The following is a 27,702-nucleotide window of genomic DNA, read 5'->3' as shown; positions in this document are numbered from 1 at the left end:
GGAAAGAATTCGAGTGAGAGGTTACACCACATGAATTCGTTTTTTAAATTTAAAAGTGCTCTAACACCGCAAGAAAGCTGTCTTGCTTCGACAGACGAGAAATTACTTACAAAAAGACATTCGGAAATGTCGGGAAAAAAAAAACACCAAAGGAAACGGTTTAGAGCGGAACGCACGAAAAAGAACTTTGTTTAAACTTTTGCAGTACTTTTATTTAAATAAGTGTTTTGAGCGATTTTTTTCTTTTGTTATTTTTTTGTCTATTTGGTTCATTGCCGATTTGATACTATCTTTCTTTTAAGTTATTTCGTTGGAAACTTATAATTCGTTACCTTTTATTAAATATTTCGTTCAAAGACTTTCTTTCGGTTAAAACATTGACATGCAGGTTGCTTTGCATGTAAATGTCGAATATAGCAGCAATGCACCAGGGTTAAATAATACTGCGCACTTCAACCGTTTGATTTGCAGCACTCAATGACGACTGGCCGAAATGTACATTTGAGTATCACGACTGTACAGTTATCAACATACTACGGTGAGCCCAATCTAGTTTTCTGTTAACGTTTAGGTTTCACTGCGGCACACTGCGCACACTGCGGCACACTGCGGCACACTGCGGCACACTGCGGCACACTGCGGCACACTGCGGCACACTGCGGCACACTGCGGCACACTGCGGCACACTGCGGCACACTGCGGCACACTGCGGCACACTGCGGGCACTGCGGGCACTGCGGCACAATGCGCACACTGCGGCACACTGCGCACACTACGGCACACTGCGGCACACTGCGGCACACTGCGCACACTGCGGCACACTGCGGCACACTGCGCACACTGCGCACACTGCGCACACTGCGCACACTGCGCACACTGACAATTTAGAGGTACCGTAAATGAGTAGCAACCGTGTAAGGTAGACTTATATATGGAAACTATATACTATTAATATTCAATGCAGGAACTGTCAAAAACCCAACTGTTTCTGCAAGTTGTGTTAAAACCTTAGTAGTTTGCCGCGTGTGGCCATGCATACATGTTTTACAATCATCTTATACGAACTCAGGGCATGTATTGACTGGAAAAAATAGTGGCCACGACCGACTATCGACCATTTAAAGCACAAACCCCGAAAGCTATCCGAGTAAGTACAGTTAACAGTTTATGACCGAACTAAAACGTCGCTGTCAACAGTTTCGCCAGAAACGTAGAAACGAAACTGGAAATGCTATAGCGCCAAGCTATAGAAAAGCCCGCCTAAACAAAATGACTGACAGCTCACAACGTCACATGAGCTTTCGTTTTACAAGAGGTTTGAGTCTGCAGTATCGTGATAATTTATTCGTATGTAATGCATGCAGTCAAAAGTGAGCACAATCTAATAGCCAGTGTTAATTTCAGCTGTCATTGCGTAAAATTTGGATAAGATGCGATTTAATTCAACTGAATTGAAGCAGTTAGCCCTATCTCCTACAGCAGTTTGCAAGAAAGAAGGTTTACTCAGTCTCCGTGAAAAAGAGGGCAAACTCTGGAATAAAACTGACGGTAAATTGTTGTTGTTTTTTTATTATTTTTATTAAAAAATTACCAGTAGACGTGTATACCTTTTTATTCAACATTACTTCTCTATATAGTTTGTCTTCAAAGTCTAAATCCAAGCTGTTGGTGTATATCAAACAAACATGGTCATACTATACTCAAGATATGTTTGCACATATATTTAGTTGTATTTGACCACAAAGCACAATAAAAACAAAACCATTCACTTGTTTTTTTGTAAATGAATATGTGCCATTTTAAGCCACAAGCATTATGTACGAATGTACCTACTGTTTTAAAACTGAAGCTAAATCTCAAGTCAAATTGGAGTTGTATTTAATCAATATATTGATGATTTTTGCTTTTATTTAACACTTAAGAACAGTTCCTATACAAAGCAGTAAGCGTGAAACAAGTTAAAGTTGTGTTTAATCCTAAGAAGCCTTGCTATTGATGGAACGACCGATAAAAATAATAAAGTACTGATGCATTAGGTCTTATTTTGTAGAAATATTGGTTTAAAAACTATTTAAGATTGGTAGATTTGCATTTGTTATGCAAACAGTAATAAACAGTAAGTTTTCATGTATTTGAAACATAACAACTGTTTTTTTATCAGTTTAAAGTTATACCATTTGATCCATAATGATAAACTTTATATGCAAAATAGGTTACAGTGTAAACATATTATATCTTTCAAGCTGTATTCTGTCCATGTAACATATTGTTACATGGATACAATGCAAGTGACTCAACTCATGAAACTCTATCCCTATTTAATTATTTCTAATTTCTCGTTAGTATAAAAAGAACTGTGTCATGCAATTAATTTTTATTCATTTTTTAGTTCTGACTGAAAGGTGGTGCAGACTTATTGGGAATTTGCTCTTTTATTTGAAGGGAAAAAGCAAGGTATTATAAGTTGTTTTATTGCTATGTTGTATGCAGGTACGGGTAATTAAAATGATAGTTGTTACTGTTAGTGTCTCATTTCCTACTATTTTTAAACTGAAATTATCAGAAAACAAAAAACTATCATTCGAAATAGGCTGCGGACACTAGTGTTTGGTTTCCTCTTAAAGGTGTTATAATAAACAGTTTAACTTTCAGTTTGTGGGTGTATTTTCATACTGCAACAGTTGAAAATATGCTACTAATAGAAAAACCAAAGCCTTAAACTAAGCAGTAGGTTATAACTTCTCATATATACACTCATGGGTTAATGATTTTATTCAAAAATTGTTTTAGAACTCAGAACCTATTGGTGTATTTGTGCTTGAAAAATTTACAGTTCGCTTTGAAGACAGAAATAGCTTTGTTTTGGGTAAGTTTAATTTTTATCATCACTAGGGCTATACAGTAATAATCTATAACAATTTCTCTGTATTTTGTAAACATTTAGCAAGATACAGTACTACAGGTTACCATATGTTGACATTTTAAAGTCATCAGTCTGTATTTAATTCTGTGAGCCAATGCAAATAGATCTAATGAATGATTAAATGTAACTTGATTTATCCTCGTGTAGTCGTGTGCACAGGAAAACGAAAGTCGTTATGGCATGGGTGTTCTGTTTCATACACCTCCTGTCAACATATGAATTACCATGTATGTAACTTTGTGGATGATTGCTTTTTCTGTATGGCTTGGTTGGACCACTTGGTTGGAGAAATTTTTATTAAGTTTTTGCCCCAGGACTCATATGCCCACAGGGCCACAAGCCCCAACGATAGCATTAATAAGCCTTGAACCCATAACCTCTGATTTAGAGACGAGCATGGTAACCAATTGTGCCACGGCACCGGTATGACACCTTAGTTAAGCCTGCTTACAACTTTTTGTATTGTATAGAATTTGAGGGCAACGAGAGAGTGACTTATTTCCTCGCTTCTAACCCGTCTATTGCTTCCGAGTGGATAAAAGTATTGAGTAACGCAAGTTACGCTTGTCTGAAGCAGAGGCATTTGAAACTGCAGCAACAGGCAGAAGAACTGAGAAAACAGGTTTGTCTATTCGACCGCTGTACTTATATTCATATTTATTATAATGTTTTGCATGCGCATACTATGAATACTATTTTTGTTACATTGCATTTGCTTTTTTTAACTTGTTTCATTACAGTGAAATAATAAAAAACTGTACTTTTAGAAAAATTATCTTTTTTTCGCTATAACTGTATAATTAATTAAATTACAGCCTAACTTTTAACCTTTTTCAATGTTAATTTCTGTTTGCAAAAATACAATGTAATTTTTTCCAAATTTTCCATAATTTCAGCAGAATCAGCAGTAGCCAGTTCAAGTGTTCCTAATTCAAATTTCTAAAGCAATCTATCTAACTAACCATGGCGAAGGTAATTGTTATTTAATTCCTTGTAATTCAAAATTTCCGCTTTAACCTAATGTCCACCCTACTACTTTATTTTAAGGTTTCTTTAGAATTGTCATTGAAATGTACAGAACTGCAGCTACCGGCAAACTTCAGTGAAGGTGTTTTTGTTGCAGGTAAATCAAATGTTACTTTTTGATCCATATTATAATGTTGTATGCCGATTATTTAAATAATTTTGTAATGGTTCAACTCAGACCTAAATCTTAGCTCTTTTGAGTAGGTATCACCCATAAAGAATATATATAATATAAAATATTTAAATGATAAAAAAGCTCTTTACATTTAAAGATTTGCTATGTAAAAAAAGAGTTTTCTTGGCAAATTTATGAAAAGACATGCATATTATTTTTTTGAACTACATAAATATGTCAAGTTGATTGCTAAAAAAAAACAGAACTGACATCAATGAAGTTCAACGAATTGTATCCCGTTCTCTGAGAATGGAATTATCAGTCTCTTATTTAAATGGAATATGTATACACATACTTTTATTTTTAAGCAGTCGTATTTTAAGCTCTTAGACTTAACTGAGCAATTTTCCCTCCAGTCCATCATTGCCAACCAAACCATGGCTTCTGGAGTAACCACTTAGAAACCGACGTTATACGTGGATCAAACAAACCAGTCTTCTTAAAAACTGTCAGCTTTTTTATCAAAGATAATGTTACAGAAGATACAAGAATGAGGTTTATCGTTTACAGAGTCTCAAAGAATAAAGATGTAAGATTTTTGAACTGTATCCGATTTCCCTATTATATTTGATTAGCATCGATCAATACTGCTGTTTAATTACCTTGGCTAGGCCTTGGTATTGAGCATTTGTGCTGGTTACTTCTTTGTTCAGTGCCGTGGCTCAGTGGTTCGGAGTTTGCATTGTAACTAAAGGATACCAGGTTCGATGCCTGATACTGATACAGTGATACTCATACTATTAAGTTATATTGTATATGTTTTATGGGGAAGACAGTTACCAGACATTGCTCTAAACCAGTGGTCACTAATGGGTTGTAGCACCCTGGGTGTTTGGGTAATGGGCCAACTCTGACTTATTAGGCCATATGGCACCACAGTGTACGATATAACAGTTGTCAGTTATCACCCTCTAGAACAGAATAGAAATGGAATACTTGATATTTTTAAACACTGCTGTTTTGAAAAGGCATAGTATAAAAACTTTAATCACCATTTTAGTCTAAAAACGAAAAGTACTGTAAAACGAAAAGAACAGTTAGCAAACTTTTTTGATCACAAAACCTTTTTAGATTACAGAACAAGGAACATGTTTCTGTGTGGTTGGGGACATTACAGCAAAAGATGAAGTGAAGTTGGATTTACAGTAAGTAGAGTAAACTTTACTAGACTATCTTTTCCCCTCATTTTCTATTATATTTTTATTCAATAGAGTTTCCCATTATACAAAGTACATTTTTTGATTTATTGTTATCCGTCAGAAACAAAGGCAACTATACTGGTACCTTGGTCCTAACCACTCTTCATGCATCGGATAAAACCAAAAAGCGATTAGTAAGCAGAAGTTCCTCAGGAAAGGTACGTCAACTTCCATGTTAACGCTGCGTTGTTAAATGAATTGCTGTGTTTAAAGCTACGTTTTGTAAAAAATGAAATAAATTACTTATCTTTGCGATATTTTGTATGTCTGACAGTTTAGAATTTTTTTATGTCCGACAAATTTAACTCATACAGGACCACTGAGTTAAAAAACTGTTAAGTGTTTTGTATAAGGACATGTTCACCCCCAATAATAGCATCATTAAACCTGTAAGTGTAAGCTCTAGGCTAGAGGCAGGCACAATAACCAATTTGGTTCACAAACTTTTAGTCTTGTCTGAGACACTGACTAAAACACATGCTCTCACTGTAAAACTCAATTTTCCTTCCCAACTGCCTTTCTACTGCATTAATAATATGTTTATTTTATTTCCTATCACTAGTAAAGCGTCATATTACTCCAACAATATTATTGTTTATAATATTGTTGTCTCTCCATCACTTTTACCAGACCACAGTTCAGTATATGCCAGAGGCAAGTCTCTTGGTTTATTTATCTATTTCCTTTTTAAACAATGTTCGTTTTAAAGCTTAAGTTTATAATATCAGCAGAATATGACTGCCTATTTAAAGTTTGCAGTATCTAAACAAATTGGTAAACATTTGTTTTAGGATTGTGGACAGTACAGGCCAGGGATTTATTATGCTGTAGGCTTGCTATATATATAGCTAACCCTATTTTTTAACAGGCTGGTATTTGTTTAGTATTGTATAGTTTTTAAGGGGAGACTAAACTATTATGTTGTTTCGTTGATAGTTTAAGCTGTGATAATTTAGTTGGTGAAATAAGCTGTCATAACTATTAATCCTCATAATAGTGATGATTAATGTATTTATATACATGTGTTGACACGTTAATACAGTTTTATTACAATAATTAAATATCTCCAACGCTCTGAGTACACGGTAGACGGTACAAGCTTTATACACAGTCTGACTACAAGTGTGATACAAGCTGAAGCATAAAGCTTGTATTACACAGAATATGATATACTGGAATAGTTAGTCTGATATTTTAAGTCCTATAGTCATATCAATTGGTATTTAAATGAGATGGCCTGCACTCTTTATACGAATATGAATATTTAAATGTAATCTCTGCAGCAAGTTGTGACTATATTCTCAAGTGACGTACTTTCAATTTGGATAAGTTGTATAAGTTTATGAGTTAGTAACGGTTAGCATACGCATGTATTAGTCATATTTCTTGAGACTGCAATGAATAATCTTATAAATGGAAGAGGTGGTTTATGGTATTACACCATCCATCGCATCAAAGCAGTAGTTTAAACAGTGGCCTAATCTGTTTTACAGCCATATAGCTTAATTTATGTTTGCCAATCACTTTAGGTTAACAGTTCTCTCTTTTAAAGTCATTGAACATCAGTTTATATCCCTGTTTGCCATTTTAAAAGGACCAGACAAAAACTGCAGAGTTTTTATTTAAAAGTTTTAACTGAATGAGGTTTGCTTTAATCAGTATAATGGTTTCCCTTAAAGATTACACAGTTTTATTTTAGTGTAATGTAGTCGTAATGATTTTTTATTGCTTGTATAAACCCATATGGACCATGCGGGATGGGACAGATAAGCAGTATGTATATAGTATATGTTGTTTGGATAGGTGGTTTTGTCACACTGTAGGTGGTTTCTCTTTCTATCAGTAGGCTATAAAGCATAGCAACAGCAGCTGAACAGTTAATAATATAGTAATATTGTAGTAGTTCAAAATTTAATGCCTACGAAAATGTTTAATGAAATAGAATATGAACTTTTGTTAATAAAAATGAAGAGATTGTATGTAAAAATGCTGTGATAGTATATTTAGTCTACACTGTACTAGGGCTGTATTTTCCACTAGTTTTAAAAACTAAAATGACCTCTGAACTATTTTTATTCACCTACAAATGACATTTAGTATCAGGCCTGTATTACTCATATGCACTAACATGGATAAGTTAAATGACTCATTAGGGCAATTTAGTTGGTTCATTTAAGATGTACTACTTGCGTATGTATTCCTAATCATTCTATTTTTACCACTTATTACTGCACTACCACCAAGGCAATAAGTTAGTACAGTTGTAAGTGTTCACTGGTGTGTGGTATTTCTGTATCTTAAAATGCCTAAAGCAAGAAAAAGCGTGCCCGATGTCCTCAGATTTCTAGTTACCACTGAAAATGGAGATTTTAACCCAAAGGTAAATTGTTTAAAATGCAAACTAGTGTTTTTTCGTAAATAAGCCTTTTTATTGAAATTTTAGACCAAAAGTAAATATTTTTTAAGACTAACCAGTGTTTTCCATATATATATATATACATATATTTGTAATTTTTCCAAGAATTATTCCGATCCAGTGAATTAAAATGATAAAATCATTTTGTTTCGGTTTATCTAGTTTCATTTTAAATATATATATATATACGCTATATTTATATTATATAGCCTGTTATAAAATAACCATCTGTTATTATAGCCTTCCTGTGTGTAAATGTGATGTCATTTTAGTCTCTTTTGTATTCTAAGTGTCTCCCAATTTAAATCTTGGAAACTATCATTTTTGTTAAATTGAACCAATATGTTTTTAGAAATAACAAGTTTTTAGAGTTAAATTCCATTTATACTTGTTAATTTAGGATTGTGTATTAATCTGTAACACATGTGTTTTTGTATGGCTGCGTGTCACCAATTATAACCTCTGTATATTATATTATGTGGGTGTTTTGTGATAGGAACTCCCCGTAACACTTTCTGCAACCACCAATACAGTAACAGTATGACTAATAGCTAAGAATAGGCTGTTTAATTTTGTTGTATAGATTGATGTTTATTGAACATTTTTTATTAGAATACACTAAATTAAATAGGATATTTAAGTTGTGTGTTCAACTTGTATAAGAAACATGTTTGCAATATAGTATATAGGGCCATAGGCTGTAGAATATAATATGAATAGTAAAGATACATCAAGTACCAGATGTAGTTGTTCTGATAGCCAGAGTCCGAGTTTTCTTATTGAAGTTGGCATTGTTGCACAATCTCTTAACGCAGCATTTCTTGTATGTTTTAAATCCTTTGTTGATTTGTTTAAAGAGTGTCAATTTTCCCCTTCGTTTTTATTCGTTTATGCACGTGGTTCTACAAGTCTAGATCTATACTAAACAGAGTTATATACAACATTTTTGTCTATAAGACCAAGTCTTGGTTTATATGTATGCTTCATGCTGTTGTGTTGTGGTGTATACCAAAAATTCAACAGATAAAAGTCACCATATGTTGTATAATTAGATAATTTAAATGAGTAAATGAATGTAGCTTGATTTATCCTCGCATTGTCAGAAAACGACAGTCGCTATAACACAGGTGTTCTGTTTCATACACTTCGTGTCAATTGTCAACTTACAACTTACCACGATTGTAACTTTGTGGATGAGTGTTTGTTGTGGATTTTTTAATGTATAGCTGACATTTTAGACAACCCATTAGTGATAACTGAGTTAGAGCAATTGCCAGTTAGTGTCTTGCCCAAAGACACATACACCCACAATCGTAGCAGCAACGTGTCTTAAACCCCTAACCGCTGGGTTAGAGGCAGGCGCTAACCAATTGTGCCACATCGCTAAATATTTATGGTAACTTTTCTTTCATAGGCCGTTGTACCTGTGGATGCTTCATTAGCTGAGAGCGTCAAACCAAAATCTGAACAGGAGTTTACATCTATTACCAAGAACCCTGTTTTAAAATCAAGTAAGTTGTACATCAACTCATATCTGGCTTATATATTAAGGTGCCAAACTCAAAAAAAAAAGAAGCAGGGGAGGCAGGGATAGTTAGAGGCATATGATATAAAACAAATCTAACTTATTGGTTGTTTTTTACTGATTACTGCAGTACATAAAATTCAAAGGTAGTTTTTGTTTTTGTGCCTTTGTTTTTATGTGTTAATATAATGTTTCTGTGTAAACAGTCTAAAACAACCAAAAAACAGATGCTCCAAGGCTCCAACCTATGCCTTTTTAGAAATAAAAGTTAAGACCTAAAAAACTAAGAATACAATCAAATAAAACCAACGTATTTTCAAAATACAATCCAGTGTTTTCTTTTTTTTTACAGTGTTCAGCAACGCAATTTGTCGCACCTACAAATTCCCAACTGAAGGTGGTGAATTCATTCGTGCACAAGAACTTATGATGGAATCATGTTTGTCCTTTCGTGTCCCCATTCATTTCCTGTGAGCTGCTTTATTAACTGTGTTTTTAAACTTATAGCAACCTTATTTTACATGTTCTGCATAGGTTACGCTATGCTCTATAAGTAAAGGTACACCATTTTTAGTAACGAAATACCTGTTTTTATTTTATTCTATTAAAATATATTTTATCGCACTAAAAAATTAATGGTTTTGATTTTTAATTATCTGGTTAAAAACATTTCGAATAAATTTTTCTTTTTAGAAAACTTTTAGTTGACGAAGAGACCAAAAAAATTGGCTCGCTTGAATCGATTGGAAAGCTAACTGGTCACTGGGAGGCAGTAAGGAGGCGTAGGGTTGATTCACTGAAAAAATATCTTGACCGGTATCAAGCGAGAATTAAACACATGATGATGCATTATCATGGTAGGTGGTGTACTGGTATGTATATTAAGATTATATTCTATGTGGGTGAGGTCCTTTTTAAGCCAAATTTTACCTATTACCCCAACACCCAGGCCAAACAGTGTGACCATCCACAGCCCGTTTTTTTGTATGAATGAATGTAACTTATTTACCCTTGCATGACAGGAAAACAAGAGTCGTTATAACACAGGTGTTCTGTTCCATACACCTAGTGCCAGCTTGCGAGTTAGTTGACTTTGTCATAAATCTGTGTTTAATTTTTATTTGATTTATATCTTCAATATGATTTCTATGCAGCTCCTTTCTTCAAGAAGAGCGTCGACAAAATGTCAGAAGAATTAGAATTTGTGCCGACTAATCTCCACATTCAAAAAATGACTGTGCAAAATTTAAACAACGAGTAAGCTAATTTTTACTGACTAAGCTAATTTCTAACAAATATATATATATATATATATATATATATATATTAATTTTGTTTAACTGTTTGTAAATAAATTTTTTTATTGTATGTCCCAAACTTTTTTAACTGATGTTTTAATCCTTATCGAAACTATTTGCATGCTGAATTAAATAGTTACAAATATATTTATAATGTTTGAAAAATTGTAAAGTTTCTTATGCTTGGTCTCCGAACACAGTTTGCAATATTATGATGTCATAATAAAACATGACACCTGGTTTTATTACAGAGGTGCAGATGACTCATCAAATTCATCGCGGCAGTGTCATACATTTAATTATGACATCACAACAGTAGGTGCGACAACAGCACACGCGATGGGTTTCAAACACGGAGGTGGTTTACTTGCGCAACTTGCAAACGCTGGTGATGGCTCAAAAAGGTAGATCTTATTTTCCCTTCTTGCTTTTTGCATCTGCTGGGTTTAACATTTTTATATTTTCTTTCAATTAAATGTAAATATGTTTGTTGTTTTGTCGCTATGTCCTGTCTTTTCATTTAAAATATTTTTCAAACCTTCGCTACCGTAATCGTAAAAACAGTTAAAGTAATTAGTATATATTATATTATTTTACCCAACGTGAGTTTTTTGCATTTGGTTTCAATTTTTACCCAACCTGATTTTTTATCTAGTTTTCAAATTGCATAAATACAATCATTTTTAATTATATTAAAAGAATAAAATACAATCATTTTTAGGTCTTTTAACATGAAATTGTAAACTATTTATTAATTTATTTAAATATTTTAAATAAAATTACAGTCGCAAGAGTTTACCACTGAATTCTATGGACCAATGCTTAAAGCCAGCTCGCTCGTCTGAGATATTTCGAAACAACCGATTTCTTGAAAAAATCAATTCCTTGCATAACCAAGTGGTCTATGAAGTGGAAAAATTGCGCAATCTCACAAAACATGAAAGTGGTTCAAAGGCTTATGCTTCTAATAAGGTTACAGGGTCAAGTGAAGCTCTGGCACATCTCAGTAATAAGGTAGGATTAATATTTGTATGTTTTAGATCAAAGCATTAAAGAATTAAAACTTTTAATGCTTTATATTCTTTTTTTAGTAATTTTTCAGCAGTACTTTAACTGTGACAATCGGCAACCTAGTACACTAGTAGTAATTCAAAAAAGTCATGGATAAAATTCACATTACAATAAACGTTTTCAAATAAATTTAATTTAGTAAAGTGACATCTATGAAAAAATTTTTTTTTGTAGTACTACTTTTACTACAGATATATTTAAGACAATGTAATGGGATTTATAATGGTATGTAAGAATACATGCAATTCAGGCAAATAGTATGTTATTCTACTCTGTAATTCTACAGCGTGGCATGCCATGGAACCTGGAATTTAGACCAGATTTGTTCATTACCTCAAATAACGTAAACATATAAACCTATCTACAGGTTTGCCAACTTATAACCTGTTGTGAATGTGAACTTGTTCAAAACGCTGTGAAAAGCTTAGAAGCAGCGAGACCTGCTTACAAACCATTGCATGAAAATTATGTGCACGGCCCACCTAATACAGATGTTATGGGATCAAGTGTCTTGGTGGAAACAGATGACTCTGTTTCATTCAATTCATCTTCATCATGTAGTGACTTAAATGATAAAGTAGACAGTTTGTGGGTAAGTAATAGGTATAGTATAAAATACCTCATAAAGAACCATTGTGCTGTGCCTACCTCTAACCTAGAGGTTACAGGTTCATGGCTCGTCAAGTCACCTACATTCAACTGTTGTATGAAAGTACATTGTTTAAAAGTAATAAAACTTTCACCAAATTTTATTCTACATGGGTGAGGTCCCGTTGCCACTTAGGGGACATGGATTTTGGGCTGGGTTATATATGGCAATTATGGATAAGTCATTAAAGTTCTTACTCAAAGATACAATATTGGCCAACCAAATCAAATGTCATGTCTGCTTTCCACATTCTGCAATATCCTTGACTGTTTATCTCTTTTGACATGATATTACTGGTTTGTTGCAGTAAAAGTATTTAGTTTTCTAATAGTGTTTTTTTGTTTCCTCTGCTACCCAATACATCAAATATTTCACTAGTACTACCTGTTTTATAGTTTATTTGGGTATCTCACACATTCGCTCTTGAATAAAATTAAAAATTTCCAACCTAAATTGCAGGAGGATTTGACATTGCGAGCCAAATCCAAGCTATCTGATGTTGTGAAGTCGGTTCATTCCATTATAACACCTGATCTTGAGGCTTCATTTCTTAGAGGACAGGGTAAGTAGAAGATAACATAAATTTTATTTATTTCGTAGGTTCACTTTAAATGTAGTAAAACAAATCCTTTTAATATAGAAATTGGAATTAACAGTAAAACGAAAGTGATTATAAACACGGTAGGGGTAAAAATTACTTGAGTAAAAGTGTTAAATTAACCTCTGGACCCCTAACCTTAAGGATACATGTTCATGGCTTGTCGCTGCTACCATAGTAATGTGTCCTTGGGCAAGACAATCAACGACAATTGCTTCAACCCAGTGATCCATAATGGGTTGACTAAACTGTCAGACATACATATTATAACAAAAAATTAAAAATTCCCAAAAAGTAATCACTCACAAAGTTACATGCGTGGTAACTCGTAAGCATGCACCAGGTGTATGAAACAGAACACCCATGTTATAAGTTAAACAACTGTCAATGCCCTTCCCATGCAAGGATAAAAAGTTTCATTCAATTCCTTGTTACCACATGCAGCTACCACAGACACACAGAGAGAAACAGCGTTGAATGATCTATCTATATTACTTGATCTAGTACAAAGTGTATGTGCAGAAGTAAACGCTTCATTATCTTTCATGGATTTAAACCACACGGAGCAACAGAATGACTTTGACCTAGCTTATAGACGAAATGTAGTTTTTTCACAAGCGGTATGAAATCTATAAGAAGTTTTGGTATTACTTTTTTGGCTAAAGTTGGTGGTTTTACGGAGTAAACACTAAACAGTAACTTGGCAAATTATTCATGTGTGAAATACTCGGTAATATTTTATAAATATATCGTGTTTTTTTATTTTCAAGATATAGGATATAAATATATGATAATACATGAATACTGCTTAAAAATATGGTATTTTACTTGTTCTAGCACTCATATATATATCTACAATACATAATTTATTGTTCTTAATACTTATATCATTATCATTATACAGCTAACAACTATAGCAGCAACTGTACAAAACCATATTCTCACTTCAATTGACAACCAGTTAAAATTACATCAGTTTTCCGAAGTTGGTATTTTCATCCAAGTTGAAAGCCTTCTAAGCACTTATGGCAACGAATTAGGGATGCTACAGGTCAGATACATCTTATGTAAAAATAATTTTTTTTTAAACATAACTGTAATAAATTCCGCGAAACTAACCCTGACCCGGTGCTCAAGAGTTGAACAATTTTTGTGTAAAGAAATACAGTAAGGATTTGGTGCTACAAAAATTTAACAAAAACCAAGTCCAACTCATTGTTTAATGGAAGAGATATGTTACTTCTAAATGGCATCGCCTGTCTCTTATCCAAATAATAATTTTTAACATATATTCTTGAAGTAATATCGATTTTTTTTTCTGAATTGAACTGCCAATTTAAAGGACAATTAGGGTATACCACAAATTAACACTTAATTTTAAGGCTGTCATATAAGATTAAGATATAACCCACACATGAATGTCAAGGCACTTATTAAAATCTTAACTTTGGTTTTAAAAACATATTTTGAATACCAAAAGCTATTTTATTAATTTTAGCGATATTTTTAACATTTTTTTAGATTTTTTGAATAATTTTATGATTTTTTTTGGTAAAACAGGATTATGCTGTGGGTGTTAACGACATGAAGCACGTCACGGTGAAATGTTCCACTGCTAATAAAGATGAAAGCCATGGTAGTGATAGATACCTTCCTACTTTACATGGAACCACATCTGCAATGATCATTACGTAAGTAAAGACCAAAAATGGCTGCACTGTATATTATTAGTATAAATTAAAAACAATGATATATAAAAAATAAGTGGTTATTTGTAATATAAACCTGCAAATTGCTGTGTAAAGTATATTTTTAAGATAATAGGTTAAAGGTAAATAATGAGTAAAAAGTAAATTATACCCTTGTGTGGCAGTGCTATGACAGCCAACAATGGTAGCAGTGCGAGCCTTGAATACGTAACCTCTAGGTTAGATACAGACGGGCTAACCGGTGTGCCAGTGCGCCAGACTAATATATTGTGTATGTATCCCAATACAGTCTCCATTTTGATGATTCAACATTTGAGTTGCTACCCATTGATCTACAGAAGGGAAAACTTATAAAGGTAAAGCATATGTGGTATTCCGCAACTCGAAAGGCGGGCATGTGGTATAACTACTGTGTTAAATAAATATAACATAAGCATAACAACTTCTCTTTGGGGTAACATTGTAGAAACGCATTACGCACATAGACATATTTGTCAAAACATAGATAACTTCATTGATTAATGTGGTGAATACAATATACTTTTGCTCTGCTTGTTCGTATAGAAATTGGGTCTATAAACCATATGATGTCACCCCTGTCCCCTGGTACCCATCTTTATGCCTATAATTCTAACTGAACACTAACATAACTCTTTTTGCTAACAGATAAAAAATAAAAAAATGTTTTCTGTCAAAATTTGTTTTGTTTTGTTCTCTAGCTCCACCCAGTGATGTACAGTGTTGGTATCAACGAAGAACAAACATTGGCCGAGAGATTTGGAAGCACAGCGGTTCAAGAATATCTTAACCAGCAAGCTTATGAGTCAACAATGGAGTATTATGACATGGTATGTTAAAACAATATTGCTTTGTCAGTTTTAAATTTAAAAAATAATAATAAAACACAGTTTTGTTTGTAAGAATTTTAATGTAATTGTATATAAAATGCTTGTACAAGGTTTATTATAAGTCTGAAACAAATGTTTTGAAAATTTGCACATCAAGTCCTATTGATGTCTTGTCTTCTACCAAAGAGTTCTTTAAGTTCTTAAATAAAAAATTGCCAGAAGATATCTGAATCGTTTTATATCAATTTTTCATTATTAGGTTCGAGACCAATGCCCGAACTGCTTGACTGAAAAATTGCGCAATGCAAATTCGTTCATTCGAGAAATATCCAAGGACAAAATATCGGCCTCATTTCCCGAGAAAAAAAAGTCGCTGACCAATTTAGACGAAAACAGGTCCATAATGGAGGTTGTCAATTTCCTACGACAAGCCGTACACTCGAAACGGAATAAAAATGTAGAAATCCTGCAGTTGGCTGGAGACGTAAGTGTGACGTAAATTTGACAAAAAGATTAAATTTTGAGTTTTATATTGGAAAAACTGACTCTGGTGTAAATTTAATCAAAGGCTTGAAATGTGGGTTTATATTAAAATTACAAACCCAGAAGATGGGGCTTAAGTTAAGAAATATTTGGACCCCTTTTAAACATGTATCTTGTTTTTTTATATTATATTGATAAAAGTATTTTTTTTAATGGCAAAAAGTTTAAAAGTCAAGTTATTCATACTGTAACACTATTTTTGACTTGTTTATATATCTTATTGTGACTGTACCGTTACTTAACTGTTTCTAATTGCTTCCTGCAGTTGTGTAGGAAGTTAAATGGAGCTCGTATCACAAGTTGTAAGAGCGCAAAAGATCGAACAGCCATGTCAGTCACTCTTGAACAAGCTCGTATATTGGCCATGGAGCATGGCTTGGCAAATCAATCATTTAATCAAGTGCTAACTTGCATGCGAAGGTAAGTGGAAGATTTTTGCTTATGAATCCAATTTACTTGTATAACTGTATAAATGAATGTAAATGTAACTTACTTTATCTTCTGTGGCTGGAAAACGACAGTCGTTATAACACGGATGTACTGTTTTTTACACCTTGTGCCAGCTCATGAGTAACTATGAATGTTACTTTGTGGTTGATGTAACTTATTTATTATCTTGTGGGGGATAATTATAGTGGTAGCAGCATCAAGAGTTGATCTGTTAACCTCTGGACTGAAGGCAACCGCTAATAACGGTTATATGACTTCTATATGGTATATTTGGTGTTGGAGTAATGGGCCTTTTTGGCCCAAATGCCACGCTTTAGGACCCCACCCATGTAGAATAGAAACATTGTGTATTTAGTAAACTTTTTTACGCAGCCAAGGCACAAGACGTGAGAACACATTGAAAAACGTGGGTGCGAGAAGATATGCCTTCACTTCAATGCAGTTAATGACATTCCCCAAACAATATCGAGCTCCTGAAGGAACTTATGGAAAAGCAGAGTCTTGAGTCAAACAGTTTATCCCTATTAGCTATATTATATTAAGCACTTAGTATTGTAGATAAAACACGATGTTATGTTAAATTCATGGGGTGTATGAAATAATTTTAAAGTCTGTCTGTTTTAATTCTTTCGAAATGCATGCGAGTGCTATTTGATGTTCTGCTTTTGTATTTTAAATTGTTTTTTTTTTATACTTGCAGTCTAATAATACTGGCTAGCTAAAATTGTACTTTCGTGTTAAATGCATTTCACATAATGCAAAATAGAAAAGTAATATCTCAATTTTACAGTTTTGCCATTTTTTTGTTCCTAACGTTAGCTACATAATAAAACTTGTCGTTAAATGTCATTAGAATATTGTTAAACACAAATCAGTATTGTTTTCAGTTGTATACATGGCACTATTTAGTGTTTACTTGTGCAATTTTACAAAAGTTTAAACGTTCAATGTGCAACGCTCGTTTTACAGTTTTTTTAACATAATGTGGTGTTGTTGGTATATTCAATTTTGTCATTAAAACAATACAATTAAGCCATTTCCCAAAATCAATAAGATAAATGGAAATTTAGTTAAAATTCGAGGTCAAAAACATTTTGTGAATCAAGTAACCATATAAGTTTTGACACTCTGTTTGGTTTGCAAATAAAATTCTATATGGGTAAGTTTATATTGCTAAATAGTAAATACGCCCTGGCCATGGTACATTAAACTTAGGCAGCATTATGAAAATGGTCCCATGGCTTCTAGGAAATGGAACATAGAACAAACATGTCGCGAATCGCGCAACCATGGCAGAATATCCTTTATCTTTGCGCAGTGACCTGGCCAGACTGTCGACCAACAAAAGCTCAACCCGTTTGCTTTGTTATCGGCTTAAAGTGTATTGTGTAATGTCTCTTTTCACCTTATGAGAAAAAAGGTTAAAGAAAAAACGCAAACTGTCAAAGTTTTATCACGGCTATAAATCAGCAAATTCAGCAATCATTGTAACCAAGTGTGTACAGCGTGGGCACTTAATTGGATGTACGTCTATACCAACTTTGGTCTATACAATCTATTTACCGTTCGTGATCAGCAGTTTTGCAATACTTTTAAGTTTATTATTGCGTGCTATATATTATGCTAACAGGAGAATTGACCGATTACTATAATAAAAAAAACAAGACCGCAAATAATATTCCTGTAAAATTTGTTTTTAGGTTGCAGCTAGTTTTGTATTATTTTTTACATACGCTTCCTATCAAAATGAACCGAATCTTGGCATTATCACCGTTCAAAAACGCTTTACAACATGAAGCAAAGACAGTTTTATCGTATGCAAGGTAAAGATTTAAATTACTATATAAATTAGTAACTTTAAACTAAAAAATTCTGCTGTTTTATAATTTGTTACATAGGTGTTAAATAACTACCATAATCCAATACACTTTGTAAACTGTCTCCAAATAAATACTTTGATGTTTTAGTAGTTTGTATTGAGATAACATACCCACAATGTATACAACACTCTTTCTTTACTGCTTAAATATTTATTCGCTTATGGTTTATGATCTTGGTTAATTAATAGTTTCAAGCATTGTTTAACCATTTTAATATATTCAAAAATGGCTTCTTTTTAAAAAAATTGGCATATTTATACTATAAAGTTTTTTCCTGAAAATTCGCACAATTCATGTGATTTAAAAGAAAAATCACAAATTGGCTAATGATAATAAATATCGGAACATTGGCAATACTTAATAAAGAAAAATAATATTTAAATATGAATGCTATAGCATCAGCAGCTTTACAGTGATAACTTTTACTAAAACACACTTGAAAGGGGTTTATTTGTTACTAATTTAAGCGATGAGCAGCTGTTGAATCATTGGAATAGAAATGTTTTGCTATCACTTGTTTGCGACACTTTTTAATTTAACCATAGCATCATTTAATGACTGTCCTTTAATTGTTGATTCCTTTCTCTTCGTTCCTTTATAACATGATCTTTGCTGAAATGATGCTAAGTTATGTTTATTTCGCAGTCAAAATATGCTAAACTTTTTGATCAAAGCATGTTTTAAAGACTTTTGATTCCCCAATTGTTGTATCAAGAATTTGATCTTTACTTTTCGAAAAAATTAACAAAAAATGACGTTAAATAAGTCATGTTTATTTCACAGTCGAAATATGTCGGCTTCAGCAGACGAAGATGACGACCCAAACTTTTATCATATGGTCGGAAACTTCTTTGAGAAAGGTGCTCGCTTGGTGGAAGATAAATTGGTTGAACAACTCAATGAGCCGTGAGTGTTAATATGGTTAAAGCGGGCTCAGAATACTATTTATATATATAAATATATATATTTATATATAAATAGTTTAAAACTGGTATAGAAAAATACAATTAGCCACAAGTATTAATATTGATAAAGCTACAAGTACAAAAAATTGTATAAAAAAACTGTTAGAAGTTATTTTAATCCCAAAATGTTTTGTTGTTTTTTACACACTATGTATAAATAAAGCTACACAGTATTGTACAAACATATAAACTTCTAACTGGTTTAAAAATGTTACATGCTTAAAAAAAAATTGGCCAAAACTGTAGCAACAAATTGTGTCTCCCGTTTATGTATTTTTGGGCTTAAAAATAGAACTTATAGTGTTTTCCAAACACTGATTCATGCATTATTTTTCTTTCCGGTTTCAGTATTGATATGAAAGCACGACCTAATGTGAGATCTGTAAGTGCTGATGACCAAAGAAAGCGTGTGCAAGGTATATTCAAGATAATGAGGCCTTGCAACCATGTTTTACAAGTATGTGGCATAAGTAACACTATGGTAATTCTAGATAACTGTAGATTAAGCAACCGCCTAAAACCTACCATATCCTGTAACCTGATCTAAGCCCATTTATCAGTACTCAGTGGTGTATAATAACTAATTAGTGTATACATACAGTAATATTTTAGTTAATGTAATCTCTATATAAATATGAATATTTAGATCGTCAGTGTTTTAACTGTTATATTTAATGATTTATAAAACATAAAAACATTAATGTTTGCTCCAATTTCGATAGGTTGTTTGTATATCCTGTACACGGTTTAGTGTTTACATAACCTAAGCAACACATTTCCATACAGTATATGTTCCAATGTTTATTTTACCAGTGTCTGCAATTTCTGTTTTTAATTTAAAATATTCTATGTAACTCCAATTTATGCACAGAATTTAATGCAAGTACACAATCATATTTAACACATAATGTATATTATATATCAGAAAGCTTATTACAGTATTTTTCTATGTAAATAATACAGTAATGTGATATTTTTTTAATAATTTTAAATGGGAAGTAGGTCCAATTTATGCACAGAATTTATTGTAGGACACCTGTTTTAGTGACTCATATTTACATACATAATACATATATAACACAATATGTAACAGGTCACTTTCCCATTGAAACGTGATAACGGGGAACACGAGATTATAACCGGGTACCGAGCTCAGCACAGTCAGCATAGGATGCCGACTAAAGGAGGTGAGGGGTGTGGCATTTCGTCTGTTCTCATTGGTCAATAGGTGGGCGTGTGTCTGCCCTTTGTTTGATTGGTTGTTCTGTATGGCATGATACCGGTGCCGCCGGTTTCTGGTCATTGAAATTTCGTAATAGTTTGGTTAATATTTACTTTGTTACATAATACCCAGGTATGAGGTACGCACCTGATGTCAACATTGATGAAGTGAAAGCATTGGCTTCATTAATGACTTGGAAATGTGCAGTAGTTGGTAAGTGCATATACCACAATTCCATTAACTCTATCTATGCATAGATGTCACTTTTTTAACATTGGCAAATAATAATGTAAGTTCTGTTTCAAAAGTTAAGATGACGTGTCATCTAAGACCCAAGGTACCCCAAAGTTAAACCAAGGACTATTAACACATTAAACCGAACAATCATAAATTCCCTATTTTTTTACAATTACTTTTATTTAGCCTTAGGCATAATGCTATGTTTTATCTTTCCTAAGATCTACCTACTACCTAACTACAAAGCTTAAGCTACCTTAATTCCCTAGGGCAGCTTTCTACTTAGATGTCAGATTACACTTTAAACTACATCCATCCATTGCCCTGATCCAATATATACTTCAACTGTAAATAAATAAAAACCTATATTACCCATTTATGAAAACTTTTTAAGTGAAATTGTAAATACAGATGTTCCATTTGGCGGGGCAAAAGCTGGCGTCAAAATCGACCCAAAACTTTACTCTGAACGTGAATTAGAGAAGATTACCAGAAGATTTGCGATGGAGCTTGCTAAAAAGGGATTCCTTGGTAGGTCTTATAAAACTGACTTAAGTTTTAAAACACTTTTTTGTAATTAAATTTGTTCCAAAAAACATTTTTAAAAATAGTTAATTTGTATAAAGAAACCATCATCTTAAAATTATAAATATTATAAAACTTGCTTTGGAATTTTGCCTTCAATTTACTATGCCTATTAAGAATCACTGAGCATAGTCAATGTTATTACCAGTATGGTGTGACCTTTAGTAAAGTATTTGGCAGCGGAACTGTAGTTATCTATTACCACATTGAATGGGGGCAGTCATTAACCTTACATCAGTACACCAAGGTCAAACTACTGGTAAAGCTGTGTCAAATATACAATGCTAGCAACTGAACCTTGAAGAGTTACCACACAGGGTATACGTTTAAAGCACCTTGCTATAATGGTATTTCAACAGCTCATATGTAAAAGGTATTATATTATATAGCAAAACACTTTAAGTCCAACCCAATGGTCTTAAAAGGCTTTTAACACCCCAGGTTTCTGGGAATAGGCCAACACGGGCCTAAATCTCATGCCGCATGGATCGCCACACTGTACTACCTCACCCATATAAATCATAATATAATACGCACTAATTTTGACAATAGGTCCTGGAACGGATGTCCCTGCACCAGATGTAAACACAGGTGCACGAGAAATGTCCTGGATGGCAGATACATACGCTATGACGTATGGACACGGTGATATTAATGCTCACGCCTGTGTAACTGGGAAACCTATCACGCAAGGTGGAATACATGGCAGGGTATCAGCCACTGGCAGGGTATGTACCTGTTAAACTATACAACATACATAGGTTTTATAGCCTGTTGCTCTGTATAACTTTATTTTCTATGGTGCAAGATATGTAAAAATATTTTTATTCTTTTTTTTGGGATTTTTAATTTATTAAAGCGATTTATCTTTAATTTTTAAAGTAAAAACAAACATTTTTACAATTAAACACATTTATTTTTCGAAAAGCTAAAATTTTATATATTTGACTGTAGTGTAAAAGCTGTTTTTTTTAAACTTTTATCTTATTAGTAATGTCTAATTGATTGTATTGCTTACTTTTTAATCTTATGTTATTTGTTAGTAAAATTGATTGTATTGCCTAGTGTTTAATTCTGGTTAAATTTAAATTCCAGGGTGTATTTCATGGGATTGAAAACTTCATTAATGAAGGTAAATTACTAATATTTATTTAAATTTAAAACATTTTCTGTCTTTTTGAACAAGGCTTTTCAGATATTTAAGCATTTGGAAATTCAACAGTTTTAATTGTAAATACTTAAATAACTTAGACCCAGTTCTTATTACTTATTTTGAAACCTTTTTTAATATGGTCTTCGCTATCGTTTTCAAAAAAAATGAAAAAATTTGTTCAAATGTTATGTTATATATAAATATATACATATAGGTTGTGTTTTTTTAATATTATAATTTCATTTTTTTAAACATTATTTCAGCCACCTTTATGAGTGCTGTAGGCATGACTCCTGGGTTTCAGGACAAGACATTTATTATACAAGGATTTGGCAACGTGGGTCTTCACTCAATGCGTTATTTGCACAGGTATGTATTTGTATACCACCAATAAATGTATGTACATAGCACACATTTGCTTTCAACCTATCACATATTTGTTTAGCATGTCTGTAATGAATTATTTCTTGTGATGAAATGCTTACATACAACAAAACCTAAATCTATCATAGCATATACTTTCTATGTGTGGGGTCAATGGGCCAACTCTGGCCTAAATCGCATTTCCACTGGCATGCCGTATAATAGGGCCTGGCCCATATAGAATAGACTAAAGGTATAAAAATGTCAAACTAGAATCACTTAAAAACTAAAACTGATTGTACAAACTAGATATTTTCATTTTTCTTAACTGAATTCTACTAAAACATTTTTGTCTAGCATCGTAGCTCAGTGGTTAGGCATCTTGGTAAGACACTAATTGAACATTGTAGCCGCTAATGGGTTGTAGCACCCTGGGTGTTGGGAAAATCGACAAACTTTGGCCCAAACATGGGTTCCATGGCATGTCACCCAAGCCAAACTATAGGACCTCACCCACATAAAACCATCAGACACATTTAAAGTGATATGTTCTACAGCAGCACATGTGTGCGCTGTTGTATTGGAGTAATTGAATGGGATGGTTGTATTTATAACCAAGAAGGAATTGATCCAATAGAACTTGAAGATTACAAAGTTGTAAGTTGATATTTGATTTGCATCTTAGTACCGTGGGGTAAGACGGGACATCATATCAAACTGTCCTGATCTTGTTTTAATTAATTACCACTGGTATATGGGGAGTTGTGAGGATGCTGTTTTAAGAGAAAATAAAATGAAAAGGTGTCCCATCTTTCCCACTTTTCCATATTTCTGTTTTTGCAATAGTTATACTGTTTTCGAGAAAATAAAAGGAAAATGTGTCATGTCTTTCCCTACCCTTGATTTTTTTGTTTTATAAAGAATTTTGTTCCAGGCAAACGGAACCATAGTTGGCTTTCCTGGTGCCCAACCATATGAAGATGAAACTCCCATGTTAGAAGTAGATTGCGACATACTTCTGCCTTGTGCGAGGGAGAAAGTTATAACTGCTGAGAATGCACCAAGGATAAAAGCTAGGGTGAGATATTCAAATAATTATTGAATTACCACACTGCAGCAGGGGTTTGGGCATTTTAACAACTTCTGGTTCGCAAAAAAAATAAGTTTACAATTTGTGGATACTTCAAAAGTGAATTTGTTCTAATATATTTGCATTTATCAATTTATCAGAAGTCTTGAATTCTGCTGTAGATTTGTACATTTATATCTGAATTATATATAACACTAAAAATAAAAGACCTTTGTATTATATTTATATTACTATATTATGTTTTAAACTAGAATGCAATCATATATAACCTATTAAAATAAAAATGTGTTAAATTTATTTGATTCATTTTTTTTTAAATTTACATACTCAATGCTATGACAACAAAACAAACTATTACATAACTATATTATGTATTAAACTATACACATATACAGATCATTGCTGAAGGAGCTAATGGACCAACTACACCAGCAGCTGACAGAATCTTACAAGCAAATGATAAACTTGTTATTCCGGTATAACTTTATTTTATAACTGTGTTATAAAGTTACTGAAATATATTACTGTGGTATAAGCTGTATTCCACTTGTAAAACACCATATTTTCTGATGGCGTTTAACTCCATGGCCAAACAATTAAGACGCTGTTTTAGTGGCGTGAGGGTACGGTTATAAAATTATTTAATGTTCTTTATTTGCTACCAAATGAGATGATAAAATAGATTGAAACATTATCCTTGTGGGGTAATGACAGTCATTATAACACGGGTGTTCTGTTTCACACACCTTGTGCCTGCTTACGAGTTACCATGCATATACCTTTGTGGGTATAATACAGTATAGTGGTAAATAAATAACAGTGTCATCATTTTTAACCAAGCTTTTACTACACAGGATTTGTACTTAAACGCTGGTGGTGTAACTGTGTCTTATTTTGAATGGCTCAAAAACCTCAACCACGTCAGTTATGGTCGTCTAACATTCAAATACGAACGAGAGGCAAACTACGACTTGCTAGGTAAGAACACTGTATGATTTATGTAACCTATTTATCCTCTCGTGAGGGGCAACTACAGGCATTGTAATACAGGTGTTGTGTTTTATACACCACATGCTTGCTAACAAGTTTGTATATTTGTAACTTTATTAAATGATTCTTTTTTATAATCTATAATCTATGATGTATAATTTAGATAACCCATTAGTGACCATTGGGTTAAAGCAATTGTTTTTAAGGTGTCTTTTTCAAGGCTAAATATACCCACTAACGTAGCAACCTTGAACCCAAATACTCTGGGCTAGATGCAGGAGCGCTAACCACTTTTCTACATCATCAAATGATGATATATAAGTTGCACAAGTTATTTAAACAACCTTATTATTACAGACAGTGTACAGTCAAGTTTAGAGAGGAAATTCGGAAAATATGGCGGACAGATTCCTGTTACTCCTACTGAAGAATTTTCAAAGAAAATCCATGTAAGTCTGTTTTAGTGTAGATTCTTTCACCTTTTTACCAAAATTTTATTATTATTTTATATTATTTTATGCTTCTTTTGCGGAGACTAATGATGCCATTTAAGCCCAATATATACGGTATATACCTCGTATGTTACACAATTTGTTGGGGTTGATTTTTGTCTGTTACATCTGTCGTTACACCAGATCGTAACTTCTTTATCGAAATAATTTTAAACAAATTTTTCTTTGGATTTATTTTTGGGGTATGTGTGTCATGGCGCTGTAGTAGCTCCAGTAGGCTTTGAACCTGGTGTCTTCAATTCCTGTTTGATATAACTTGACTTTCATTGTACCAGGGTGCTTCAGAAAAAGATATTGTTCACTCTGGCTTGTCATACACCATGGAAAGATCAGCGAGGGTAAGTGAATGCTTTTGTTTTAACAAATTAATAATGGCTACATGTTTTCAGTATTTTGCCTATTTGTTTGCAAAGCTGATATTTTATGATGTCCCTTCAACAAAGTGACATAAAAACATTTTTTATAATAAAAAAAAGGGAAAATGTTGTCAAATTGAAAATACTTATAAACATAAATTGACCTTAAAAGCTGTAACTTTAAAGTTGTGTTTTTAAAAACATTATCATTAAAACGCTTGTCGCCCACCTTCAGAGAAGCTACAATCTTCAAAATGTGGTGAGGTTTATCCGTTAGCACTACGGGTGTTGGGGTAATGGGCCAACTCTGGCCTAAATCTCTGAGCCCGATGGTATGCCACGCAATAGGACCTCACCCACCTAGAATGGAATACTGCAACACCAAGCGCTAATCCCTCTATTTTTCTTTTTTTACCAGCAAATAATCCATACTGCAAGAAGTTACGAGCTCGGGCTTGATCTTCGAACAGCAGCATATGTGAATGCAATTGACAAGGTGTTCAAGGTTTACAATGAAGCTGGTTTTACGTTCACATAAATGACTTGTTGGGTAGGTAATGCCACCTTTCTCACAATGGCAACTTCCTATTTATTTACGCACATTTCTTTCTAAAAAACTTTAATTTCAAATCAAAAATTAAATTGCAAACCTATTAATAAAGTCTTGCACTCTCACTTTTTGTTGTTTTTCACTTTTTCTTTTATAGATTCCAAAATTTTCATTTAAAATCTTTGCCACTGTGTCTTAAGTAAAAAATTTGGCAAAAAAATTGTTACAATTAAAAAGATAAAACACCTTTGTTCTATTCTGGCAAATACACAACTAGATAATGAAACGGTTTTCTATTTTTTCTGTTTTTTTGAGAATTTCACCCACCATATTATCACCTATCGCCTGAAGCTGTACCCAGGAAAATACAGTGTACATATATTTCCATTAAAAATTTATATCATTTTCGGGTGCAAGAGCTGCTTTATACTTACTAAAAAACAAGAGATACTGTATAGAATGAACGGAAACTTTAAGAATTCAAAATAAAATTGAAAAAATCAACTGTGTGTTTAGTTTGCTGCACCAAAGCACAGAGTTTTGTGTAAAATCACCGTTAATTTGGTTGTACACAATGACTTTGGTGGATATAATTTGAAGGTTTTGGTCTTTAGCTGTACAAATACTACAAATAGCCTGTTTAGCTTCAAAAAAGATGTTCGGTTTTTATATACACTAGACAACCCATTAGTGACCGCTATGTTAGCGCAAATTTAAATGTCTTTTACACTTACGCACACAATGGTTGTAGCGAAGATCCTTGAATCCGTAACCTCTAGGTTAGAGGAAGACGCGCTAACTATTGTGTCTTAGTGCCGTGTGTGTACAAATACTATGCGTGTGTGTATTATAGACGTAGGCAACTTGTATTAAAATGTATAACCATATATAAATACTACGTTAAACAAATGCCATTACACTAAATTTGCTAGGCCGTTTAGCTCTTCAAGAAACCGTTTACAAAACACTCCGTCAGGGCTTTGTGATTCAATTTATAACCCGCAAGAAGGTGTTAGAGAGTTATTCATTGCTTATCGGTTATTTTTAAGAAAGTCTAAACGCGCGGTGTAGGTCGTAGGGGAATGAGTCAACGCCCTAAAGCCAAAGAAACCCAGCCTCTGAAAAGACACGTACACACATACGTAACCAGTGGTCACTAATGGGTTGTACAAAATGTCAGCCATAAATAAAAACTAAAAGTCCCTTTCCAACTTACATAAATCGTAACTCGTAAGCGACCACGGGGTATATGCAACAGAACACCCATGTTATAACTACAGTCGTTGCCTGACACGCAAGGGTAAACAAGTTATATTCTTTCATACAAACGTTTCCATACCCACAAACCATACAAATATTAAACAAACCA

At 33.2% G+C, this 27,702-nt stretch overlaps 2 protein-coding genes across 7 annotated transcripts in view; both read left to right on the top strand.

Moving 5' to 3' along the window:
• LOC100180081 (type I inositol 3,4-bisphosphate 4-phosphatase) overlaps window positions 1-17,591 on the top strand; it is an 18,040-nt gene extending 449 nt beyond the window's left edge. Inside the window, exons 1-26 of one of the 6 annotated variants that reach the window (XM_026837681.1) lie at window positions 1,193-1,347; window positions 1,405-1,548; window positions 2,390-2,454; window positions 2,791-2,866; window positions 3,394-3,545; window positions 3,820-3,895; window positions 3,971-4,046; window positions 4,481-4,653; window positions 5,196-5,269; window positions 5,385-5,481; window positions 9,154-9,250; window positions 9,617-9,734; window positions 9,958-10,121; window positions 10,419-10,521; window positions 10,814-10,966; window positions 11,348-11,576; window positions 12,001-12,225; window positions 12,742-12,844; window positions 13,325-13,500; window positions 13,785-13,931; window positions 14,441-14,571; window positions 14,879-14,945; window positions 15,309-15,437; window positions 15,697-15,921; window positions 16,246-16,400; window positions 16,803-17,591. In XM_026837681.1, coding sequence (XP_026693482.1) covers window positions 3,887-3,895; window positions 3,971-4,046; window positions 4,481-4,653; window positions 5,196-5,269; window positions 5,385-5,481; window positions 9,154-9,250; window positions 9,617-9,734; window positions 9,958-10,121; window positions 10,419-10,521; window positions 10,814-10,966; window positions 11,348-11,576; window positions 12,001-12,225; window positions 12,742-12,844; window positions 13,325-13,500; window positions 13,785-13,931; window positions 14,441-14,571; window positions 14,879-14,945; window positions 15,309-15,437; window positions 15,697-15,921; window positions 16,246-16,400; window positions 16,803-16,935 — 2,784 coding nt within the window. In that variant the 5' untranslated portion in view covers window positions 1,193-1,347; window positions 1,405-1,548; window positions 2,390-2,454; ... (1 more) ...; window positions 3,394-3,545; window positions 3,820-3,886 and the 3' untranslated portion in view covers window positions 16,936-17,591. Of the gene's footprint in view, window positions 1-1,192; window positions 1,348-1,387; window positions 1,549-2,389; window positions 2,455-2,790; window positions 2,867-3,393; window positions 3,546-3,819; window positions 3,896-3,970; window positions 4,047-4,480; window positions 4,654-5,195; window positions 5,270-5,384; window positions 5,482-7,550; window positions 7,704-9,153; window positions 9,251-9,616; window positions 9,735-9,957; window positions 10,122-10,418; window positions 10,522-10,813; window positions 10,967-11,347; window positions 11,577-12,000; window positions 12,226-12,741; window positions 12,845-13,324; window positions 13,501-13,784; window positions 13,932-14,440; window positions 14,572-14,878; window positions 14,946-15,308; window positions 15,438-15,696; window positions 15,922-16,245; window positions 16,401-16,802 lie in introns of those variants that run through there. The other 5 variants (XM_026837683.1, XM_026837682.1, XM_026837684.1 and 2 more) reach the window with 5 other exon arrangements.
• Window positions 17,592-18,132: 541 nt separating this feature from the next.
• Window positions 18,133-26,837, top strand: LOC100177733 (glutamate dehydrogenase, mitochondrial). The gene is made up of 16 exons (XM_009862555.3): window positions 18,133-18,253; window positions 19,094-19,216; window positions 19,624-19,732; window positions 20,369-20,462; window positions 20,630-20,710; window positions 21,146-21,265; window positions 21,872-22,047; window positions 22,415-22,451; window positions 22,736-22,846; window positions 23,401-23,492; window positions 23,770-23,913; window positions 24,321-24,401; window positions 24,780-24,903; window positions 25,273-25,364; window positions 25,703-25,765; window positions 26,202-26,837. Exons 1-16 carry the CDS (start codon window positions 18,177-18,179, stop codon window positions 26,319-26,321), a joined length of 1,644 nt encoding a protein of 547 aa, XP_009860857.1. The 5' UTR covers window positions 18,133-18,176; the 3' UTR covers window positions 26,322-26,837.
• The last annotated feature ends 865 nt before the right edge of the window (window positions 26,838-27,702 follow it).

This window comes from Ciona intestinalis, chromosome 14 (assembly GCF_000224145.3).
Source record: "Ciona intestinalis chromosome 14, KH, whole genome shotgun sequence".
In the NCBI taxonomy this organism is placed as follows: Eukaryota; Metazoa; Chordata; class Ascidiacea; order Phlebobranchia; family Cionidae; genus Ciona; species Ciona intestinalis.
This window is presented reverse-complemented; position numbering and strand designations above follow the sequence as displayed.

Bases quoted from the DNA above. Each gene is read 5' to 3' on its own strand.
- LOC100177733 (XM_009862555.3), top strand. From the start codon at position 18,177: ATGAACCGAATCTTGGCATTATCACCGTTCAAAAACGCTTTACAACAT. The intron at 22,048-22,414 runs GTATGTACCTGT...TTTAAATTCCAG, and splicing joins GGGTATCAGCCACTGGCAGG to GGTGTATTTCATGGGATTGA. The intron at 25,365-25,702 runs GTAAGTCTGTTT...TCATTGTACCAG, and splicing joins AATTTTCAAAGAAAATCCAT to GGTGCTTCAGAAAAAGATAT.